Source organism: Anopheles merus, chromosome 2L (genome assembly GCF_017562075.2).
Source record: "Anopheles merus strain MAF chromosome 2L, AmerM5.1, whole genome shotgun sequence".
Taxonomy (NCBI): domain Eukaryota; kingdom Metazoa; phylum Arthropoda; class Insecta; order Diptera; family Culicidae; genus Anopheles; species Anopheles merus.
Window position 1 is genome coordinate 30,896,225 of NC_054083.1, and position 9,613 is coordinate 30,905,837.

Sequence of the window (9,613 nt, forward strand, 5' to 3'; positions counted from 1 at the left end):
TCAAAGGTTTAATGGTCGTAAAAATCAATTTTCAAGGATTTAATACCTTTTAATTAAATTTCCGTCTTTTAAGACATTTGGATCCTACTAATTGAAATTGTAATTGTCCTTATTGTAATTAGTTAATTCTTACATTAAAGTTACTATACTCTAGGTGGATTGAGTCCCTCCTTGCACTAAATGATCTCCGAACAAGTGTAATTACACCCTGAATAATAAAATAACAAAAAGAGAATATTCCAAAAAAGAACTTCCTTCGCGCTCGAGACTACCTGCTCACAACCGCGCAAACAACGAAAAACCACGAAGAAATTAAAATTATTTACTCAACTAACTCAATCCGCCGAAAAAAAGCGCACCGGATGGTGTGCGGCGGTTACGATCGCCCAGACACCCCTCAGACGAGGTGTCCGCGATGCGCTTGCGTCTCCAGTAGCCACAACAGTCGCAACACTCCAACGGGTTGAACTTGATAGACGGGTGCACCCATTTGCATAATAATACGATCGCACTCGATCGCCATCGCCGAAACGCGCCATCCGCCTTTTTTTCGGTAACGCTTTAATCGTTCGCTCCTGTCCTGGTGGCTTCCGTTCCGGTGGTGTTGGTACCATCCTTCGCAGTCGCTCAGGTGCTACGGTTTCAAACGGGGCAGAAAAGCGAGAGGCACAAATGGCTCAAATACCTAACTGCCGCCGGACGACACGCCGGCAAATGGTGTTGCTGCTGCTTTGTGACGCGCTTTAAACGTGGGATTAATTGGATAGTTGGGCTGCAATTGTTGCACGATGTTTATTACAGTGTGGTGGGTTTCGCGCGAAAACACGAAAAGCCACTACCCCGGCCATAACAATTACCTCACATTGTCGCGTTCTTTGTGCCCCGTGCGCAACAGACGGTTGTGGCCAAATATCCTCGGGGCGCTGCCCAAAAGTCCCCCAAAGGGAAACGGATGCATGGATTCTCGACGCGTTTAAGGTATGTTATTATGCAAACTGACTCAATGTCACCTTTTTGAGGTTTTGTTGTAGTGTTGATATCCCTTTTTTCCAACGTTTCGTTTAAACTGGTGATAAAGAAGGAAGGAGAAAGGTGTCGGAATTGATCGGCATAGAACCATCCTGTATAGGTGCGATTGATCGAGGTGTCCGATGCGAGTTCGAAAACAGCTCCAGCATCAACGTGTGGTATCCTGCCAGGCAAACGATTTCCGTGGCAACCTGCCATTACGGGTGTGATTCGTTAGCTAGTGGAAAAGGAAACAGCGGTGTAAAGATTTATAATCAATCGAATGAGTTTCAGTTTTGTACCGTTTGCCGTTGTTTGAGCGGCGATGTTCGATCTGTGTATTCGAAGAATCGTTCCACCAAAAGACCGTTTGTCTTTTAGCGGGATCATAATTCATCAACTTGTTACTGGCACCTGACCGTGGGCTGATGGTGTGAGGCTGGGCATAATACTAACGTCGGAATAGAATCCCTTTTACTCCCATTGTATTCCGGGGTCGCGCACGACCAGCTGTCCGGTAGGTAGTCCCCTTTTTCAGCCGTTTCATTGATAGTGCCCTACCAAGGATACGGTTTGGAGGGTGAACTATTCGAGAGAATACTATCTGCATTCGATAATCTTTTGCCCCCGAACTATTGGAAGTCAATAAATTTGATGGCTGGATGGAGAGTATGGGTCCTAGCCGTTGGATTGCGTTATGGGTTGAAGGTGCGTGTTGAATGTAGCGTACCGGATTTGTCTATAAATATTAAGATATGATCGTTTGGTGCAGTCAGGTGTAGGATTTTAGATGGAGGAAATTGTTTCTAGACGAAAATCAGGACATTGCGACAGCTAAACAATAAAAGGGTCACAAGAGATGACGTAGGATCGATAGGATATCGATTGATAAATAATATATGAATTCCATGAGTAGATGAGCCCTAAAAATGAGTTCCAGAAGTTGGACTTTATGGAATCAAAAGATTTGAAGTAAATATTTTGGAGTAAAACGCAACAAATTTCATTGCTTTGGTGAAGGGTTTTTAATTTATCTCTTAAGTAAACAACTGAATCAACAATATCGGTTTAATTTGCACCGATTATTAAACCCACATTTAGTAAAGTTTGAATGATATTCAAACCAAGCCTAACAATAATCAGAATACTTCCATTATACAAAAACACTATCATTCTACTTATCATTTCCTTAAAACGATCACCATCTCTTTAAATTTAAAAAACCAACATACTTGCAATGAACCTGTCAATCATGTCAGCTACGTTCGAACGCGTGCTTCCACTTACTGGGCCCAAGGAATTCCATCATTACCCTTCGCGCCATTGTGTTTTGCAGTTCATAAAAAGACGATTATAGCACAAATTGTCAAATGATTACTCCTTGATAAGACGCAAACTCGTGCCACACAAGGTCGCCATCAGATCTAGTGCCGGGCAAGGAAGCCCTGGCAAGCCCGTTCCGTTCCAACCTTTCGTCCTTATACCAGCATCCCTTGGGGCTAACTGTAAAAAGTGAATAACCTTTCGATTTTTATACGTCATTCACTCGCATCGCTTGATTGTACTCGATTATGGAGGAAAATTACCTTCCCAACCATGGCTGCGAGAATGTGCGATAGAGGAAGAGGAAGAAATGGTGCATTTCTTTCACCCGGTGAAGATTGCATCTTCCCTTGTTGCCTGCAGTTTCCGAAAGCTTGGAGCCCAGCAGTGAGATTGAAGTTGTTTTTGTTATTTTTCAGGCGATTAAACAATTACTCTGTCGAAGCTGTTCGGTGCCAGCGGAACATACAACAATAAAACCGCGGCCGGGAGCGGTTGCGAATCATAATTACATAAGATGAGTCGTCCCAAGCCCCGAATGCTATGTGCTCCTTCTTACGGATCCGTGAACCGTTCGGGGTGAAAGTGCCTAAAGTACTGTTTTCTCCTCCTCTTTCTCTCCCTTATCTACAGGGAAGTCCTGTCCGCATGTATCCGGATGGGTAGCGGTAATGGAAGATACCGAGCGTTGGACAACGAACTCACGGTAAGTGTGTACGAACAGTGCCGGAAGGGCAGTCCAGCAGTGCGCTCATGCGGTCGTGATATGGCTCACACACTGGCTTTTCAATTTCGCTGCCAAATTCGTAGACTCGGGCGAATTCCAACGTTTTGCAGGTGGTGTCCATCGACGTCTTACCTGGCGGGTTGATCAGACCGAACATTACGGACACGATGGCAGGGTATGCCTTAAACTTTCAAGAGCGAAAGAACGAGAACCAACTTTCAACCTCTCGCCTTACTGGGGTGCTCCCCGTTTTCTGAGGTTCGATGCGTTTGATCGTTAAACTGACTTTCATTGAGGTCGAAATCACGATACGATCGTCTCGGGGGCATACTTGTCAAGGAGGCTGTTTGGAGGGTGGCAGCAGCTCCAAAGACCGGACCAGCTTTCCCACGGATTTGATGAACCAGCTGAGTGTTGTCCTGGTGGTTCTTAAGGGCGTTCAGTTTGAAAAAGATGGTAGCGTTGGTTCGACGAAAGAACTAACATATTCTAACCAAAAAGGCCTAAAGGTTGCTCAGCTTCTGATGGCGGGGGTTATTGGCACAGGAAACAGGTGGATTCCGTATTTGACACGACCCTGGCACGATGCAAAAGGTTGCACAAATCATAACCTACCCAGGCTAGAAATTACACGCAGTAATGACCGATCATTAAGTCACCGAGGGACCGAGAGGTTCGTCGCCATTGCCGAAACGGATGTCCCTCTCGCACCGTGGGCTGATCTTGATCATCCGCTGAAACTCCGAAAAAAAGCGAAAAGATCATTTGTGATCTGATGAACCTTTGTGAGGTTTTTCCCCCCGAATGGAAAGAAGTGGTTGATTTGAAAAATGAAAGTCGCAGGCAAATGTTTATTTTTGGACGGTTTCGCAAGGAATGGTTCTGGTTGGCGAATCATGTCAATTGCAGTGCTTACGAGGCGTGACCTTAATGAGTGTTGTGGTCCGTTTCTCCAGTTTCATAAGCATTATCCGGGTCGCTTGTGATAGCCATCCTGTGATATTCAGGACGGTGTATAATTTTCGCTACAATATGTTATTCTTTTTGGTTAATTGTGTGTTCAGGATACACACCTTTGTAAATAAACTGTGCGCTGGGAATCTGTCGTGCGATTGTGTTCAAGAGTGTATTGTGCCTTTGTTGAGGTCATTTAAATGAAACATTATTCAATAAATTGAGAGTTTTTGCCATGTAAAAACCTCTACTTTAAGCTGATGCTACCAAAGCAATCACACTGGAATTATACATCATGTGGAGGTTTGTTCTCAACAATATTATTGGCTATTGATTGCAACAAATGGAAGATCCAAATGAAAATTGACCCTTGTTGATCCTTAAAAGATATATTATATTATGCGAAACCTCCTTTAAGCTACTTTTGAGTTGTCAAAAATATTAAAAATATGCATAACATTATGAACAGATTATGAAATAATGTTAAATAACGGATGAAGAAGGGCAAATATAATAATTTTCATAATTCGTTCATTTTGCGAAAAAATACCAAAGTTCACAGAAATTAAAAACGTCACAGCTTTCTGTATATCTACTGTAAGTACAACATCTCAAAATTTGAATTTAAAATAGTTTTACTTTGTTGAGCAGTTTGTCTAGCCGATTTTGTAACGAATAAATTTTGATTTTTATTTTGGCCAAAATCCCGGTGTGCGACACAGGCTCCCGTACGACAGATGAAAAGAACGTACATTTTCGTGAGCCTGTATTATTTATGTGTCTTTCATATTACAAGCTTTTTGTGTATTTTTTCTTCCCAACATTGGATTTCAACGTATTTATCACGCCGATTGTTATCAGCCTTTTTATTAAGAAAATCAATCTTCATCCCCGTAAGCATCACAGGGTGACTCTAGTACTGCAGCCGGCTGCAATGAAACCAACCTTCACACACACCACCACACACCGAGCTGTCAAACCGTGGTAGCTATTCCGCTCCCGTGCTCGAGAACGAAACGAACAATACCCGTTTTTTCTGTATGGAGTTTGCACTGACGTTCGAAAACGAAACGATCGATTGTACGCTGTCGCTAGCGGTTCGCACTACCACCCTCCGTCAATGTAAAAAATCGGATCGGAAAAACAGGGTCGGAGTGTGTTGTTTTTTCGCGTGTTCCGGGTTCGTGGACGGTTTCTGTTTGGCCGGAAGTGAACCGGGGTGGTGTAAACATTCGCCAACGACAGCGGTGAAGATGTGCTAAAGTGGAACTGCTCCAGCAAACGCCAGCGGAGGGTAGAATCTTGCGCAAAGTATGCATGTGGCTCGGTGCACGGTGCTGACTCGCTACGGTCGTGTACACTTGGGGTGTTTTTCGGTGTAAATTCGGCGTCTTTCCGGTCGTATGCTAGCGCCGGAAGGTCAAAAACACTGCTCTGCATCGGGACACATTAGGTAGGAATGGGTTTTGGTGCGTGAAACGGCAGAGAAATGGGCCCCAAAACTCCGTGTCACCCGTGCGCTTGTGGGCGAGGGGTGCTGAAAATAGGGTTAGGATAGGGCAGGGTTTGTTTTCGAAACCAACACAACCGTGTGCTGAAGTTCTGAAGCGAATGGAAAGGGGTGTGTGCGCTGGCGTACCAGCCGCAAGTTGGTCATCGGTGTTTATGTTTCATGGGCGAAATTGTTAAATTGAAAACCTTAATGCTTCTTTTTTTCTATTTTCTTCACCCATCCAGCATGACCACCAAACTTACCTACTCAGCAAATTCCCCCCCATGGCTGTGATAGTATATTATTAGCATTACGCGTTCAGAGCACATCAAAGCACACACACACACACATACACACACGTACGCACGGCTCCAACGAATACAAGTACCTTCGTCCCATTTCCGGTGGCAATTGCTCTGGCGCTGGTTCTAGCACCGCTGGTTTTCGAACGGACCGTTTCTCGGATCATCCGCCACACTGGACGACTGCAGGAACGCTGAGGGGCTCGTTTGGCATCGCTCGTCGCCACCACCGACAGTCGGCCCGATGTCACAGCAGGCGGTGGAAAGTGGTGGTATGAAAATTTCCAACTGCTCGAAACCGTTCGCGTGCACCGAATGCAACAAATTGTTTCGCCAGCTGAGCACACTGACCAACCACATGAAGATACACACGGGCGAAAAACCGTACAAGTGCACGATCTGCATGAAGGAGTTTCGTCAAACGACGACACTCTCGAACCATATGAAAATTCATACCGGTATGTATTGTGGGACAGAAAGGAAAACGCACAAGAATGACCCACCAGTAATACTAAAACGTTGTATTTTGTATTTTGTTTCTGTTTCCTGCAGGTGAAAAACCCTTCAACTGCAACTTTTGTGACAAACAGTTCCGCCAGCTGAGTACGCTTTCGAACCACAAGAAGATACACACCGGAGAAAAACCATTCGAATGTTCGGTGTGCGGCAAACAGTTCCGCCAGTCCAGCACGCTCAACAGCCACATCCGGATTCATTCGGATGATAAATTTTGTAAGTAGCTACAGAAGATCCTTCGAAAGGGTTTCGTTTGAAAGCAAAGGATATAAAAGGGAGAAAAAATCAAACAAAGTGTATCTACTGTAGGTGCTAGCAAAGACCGCGACAATAGTTTATCATATTTTGTTAGGCTCTAAAAACAGTTAGAATAGGTTTTTTATGTTTTTTTTCAAATCTTTTTAATCCTCATAATATGGATATTTCTGCCTTCAATGTGTCCCCCCTACTTAACGAGAAGAAAAGCATTAAAACAGTATTAAATATCACCTTCAGCTAGTAGCGCTTACATAATGACTCTATGCCAAAAATGAATGATCAATAACATTCCGTGTCTTGTGTGACCACAGCTTCTCTCTACCCTCCTTCCCATCTAGACAATATTGACCTGATAGGTTCCTAACCTCTGTCTTTAAGGCATAAAACCCTTCAAATGCAGCATCTGTCCGAAGGAGTTCCGGCAGACGACGACCCTAGCGAATCACATAAAAATCCACACAGGTGAGCTTTTTCTTTCACGTCTCCCGAATTATAATGCAGAAAAGAACGTTTAAGTTTATCCATTGCAAGTGCTTGAATAGTTGATGCAAAGCAAATCATACAATTAGCAGGGTTAATTTCTATAGCTTGCTCCCCTTTTATCGTTCGCAGGTGAAAAGCCGTACGCCTGCACGTACTGCAGCAAAACCTTTCGCCAGACGGGTACGCTTTCGAACCATCTGAAGATTCACACCGGGGAAAAGCCGTTCGAGTGCTCGGTGTGCGGCAAACAGTTCCGGCAGTCGAGCACACTGAACAGCCACATTCGCATCCACGCTGACGACAAGTATTGTAAGTACAGGTTTTAAATATTGATTTATTTATCAAACAGTGACCAACGATAATTTTCTTAAAATTCCATCATTATAATTTTTAAAAGCTATATTCTTTCACTCACACTCACATTATGAACTGTTTTTGAAGTTGAACAAAAAAGGAATAAATTACACTTTTCAACAGGCAAACCTTCGCAAACGGAGCCACGGTCCATGGTGGCGCTAAATGGTGGGCTTAATTTAAAGGACGAGGACGTCAAACCCTTCTTTGCCATGATGTAAATTGCTAGCGGCGGATAGCTTGCCTCTGTCCCCCTGTTAAAAACAACCGACTCTTCTAGTGTTCGCAGGAACGTCAGCTAATATGTTAAAAAAAGAGATAAGGGGCGATAGCGGTGCGTTTCGCACCTTTGATTGTGCAACACTACCCGGCAAACCGGAGGGGAACCCACCACCACCGATTGGGTGCGTAGTCGATTGCTTTAAATTATTTTTCACCATGCACCATGCGGTGTCGCGCCGGTCGGAAGGCGACGGTGCAGCAGCAGGAGCACACAGGAGCTTACCGTTAATAAATAGTTGCAATTTAAGTTATAATAACTTTATCGGTTCCGCGCTCGGAATCCATCCCGGGCCAGCAGCAGCATCGTCTTAGTGGCTTCCCAAATGGCCCAATTTCGGGGCGTTCGCGTTTCGTTTATTTGTTTTAATATGGTAGAAAAGCAATTTCATAATTTATTACCGTTAATAGCCGCAACCGATAGGTAATCTTTGTCCGGTTTTTTTTTCTTCTCATGCTTGTGTCCCCCCTCTATGTTTCGTTCTCGGGTTCGTTTTCTTTTTTGTTTTGTGTTTTAAATTAGTGTTATTTATTTGTGTTCATTCGATTCCGTGCAGCAATTGGGGCTGTTTGCCGCTGTACACCGAGGCTAGGGCTTACCTGGAGGAAACAGTAAAGTAAAGGAGGGAAAACAGAGAGTGCACGTCGATCCGTGGCACTATAAATAAGAATCGAAAACGAAACAACTGTGGACAAAAAATCACGCCCCCCCTGGTGGATGGTGTCGGGACGGAGACGGGGGTTGCGCATGCTACTGATTGGCATGGCAAAAAAGAATGCAATTATTATTGTGTGTAAAAAGCCAAGTCAAACGAGCATGTAAGTGTATCCCTCTCTCTCTCACACCCGGATGCTATGCTGGATCTTTGTGCATTCGGTGTGGACGAAGCGACTGCTAGAGCGTAATCTTAACTCTGTAAGAGCCAGAAAGAACTTATCAACCGGTAGGACATATGTGAAGCTCTAGAGGGCAATGTAAAGCAAAAGAATGGACAGAAAATTGCATACCCTTTTTCCAAAACTTGATTGAGATTCGAGTCGTAAAAACACGAACGCGCCAAGCTGAGCGCGTTTCCCGTTCATAAAAGCTCATCCGCTCGATAGCGAAACAGCTCGAGTTGAAAAATAGAATAGCCTTGAACAAAATTTAACTGACAAAGTAGCAGAAATACACACAAACAAAATTTAAAAGAAAAAACTAAAAAAAAAACAACAAAAAAGGACAAACTTGATAGAATGTATCGCCCTTCTTTGATGAAAGTCTTAAGTTTAATAACAAGCTGTACAGATTACTCTGCACAATCGATTGGACTATATGTTTATGTGCATGTGTGTGTGTGAGAGTGTAGATGCGGAAGGAAAGAGAACAAAGCAAGCAGAGGGGGTAGTATGCAAATATCAGTACTGCGATGGTAGGGTTTATCATTGTAGGGCCATAGCGGACATACAGAGTCAGAGTCCGATCGGGCGGAGTTCGAAAGCGAAACTCCGCTCGTGAAGGCGAGCCGCTGAGCGAGAGGCAACGGTGCGTGTGTGTGTAGCAACTAATGTGATGGAACGAATCATTATGTATAATAAAACGTAAAAGAAGACCTACATCTGATATGGAGCAATGGGATTGATTTTGTAAACGTTTGACGGTAAAATAGAAAAGTGAGAAAAATATTTTGAAATTGTTATCGTGATTCTACATATTTATTTGAAACATTCAAAATCTATGTTTGATGCTATTTAACAAAACAACACATCTGCAATTCCTTTTTCCTGTTAGCATTGTTTTTTTCCTCAGTAACTGGTTTACAATAACAGCTTTTGTGAAGCAAGCAATCCAATATCTTTTTTCGCCCTAATGCATTCATTGGGTAGATACAGATCCAAGCCCATAAGTGTTTCAAAGCCACATACGCTGTGGTGGCA

The 9,613-nt window shown here is 43.7% G+C and overlaps 1 protein-coding gene across 2 annotated transcripts; it reads left to right on the forward strand.

The window, feature by feature from the left end:
* Window positions 1–5,064: 5,064 nt before the first annotated feature.
* LOC121593351 (gastrula zinc finger protein XlCGF8.2DB-like) lies at window positions 5,065–9,299 on the forward strand. 2 transcript variants are annotated; one of them, XM_041915621.1, is made up of 6 exons: window positions 5,066–5,465; window positions 5,750–6,264; window positions 6,359–6,538; window positions 6,959–7,042; window positions 7,193–7,372; window positions 7,541–9,299. In XM_041915621.1, the coding sequence occupies exons 2-6, from the start codon at window positions 6,051–6,053 to the stop codon at window positions 7,636–7,638; spliced, it is 756 nt and encodes a 251-aa protein (XP_041771555.1). In that variant the 5' UTR covers window positions 5,066–5,465; window positions 5,750–6,050; the 3' UTR covers window positions 7,639–9,299. The 2 variants fall into 2 exon arrangements, with proteins under 2 accessions (XP_041771556.1, XP_041771555.1); XM_041915622.1 differs by lacking the exon at window positions 6,959–7,042 and having other exon boundaries at window positions 5,065–5,465.
* The last annotated feature ends 314 nt before the right edge of the window (window positions 9,300–9,613 follow it).

What these genes read in the sequence shown, in the direction of transcription:
- LOC121593351 (XM_041915621.1), top strand. Translation starts at nt 6,051, where the DNA reads ATGTCACAGCAGGCGGTGGAAAGTGGTGGTATGAAAATTTCCAACTGC. An exon ending in CCATATGAAAATTCATACCG is followed by an intron (nt 6,265 to 6,358) that starts GTATGTATTGTG and finishes TGTTTCCTGCAG; the next exon opens with GTGAAAAACCCTTCAACTGC. An exon ending in CCACGCTGACGACAAGTATT is followed by an intron (nt 7,373 to 7,540) that starts GTAAGTACAGGT and finishes ACTTTTCAACAG; the next exon opens with GCAAACCTTCGCAAACGGAG.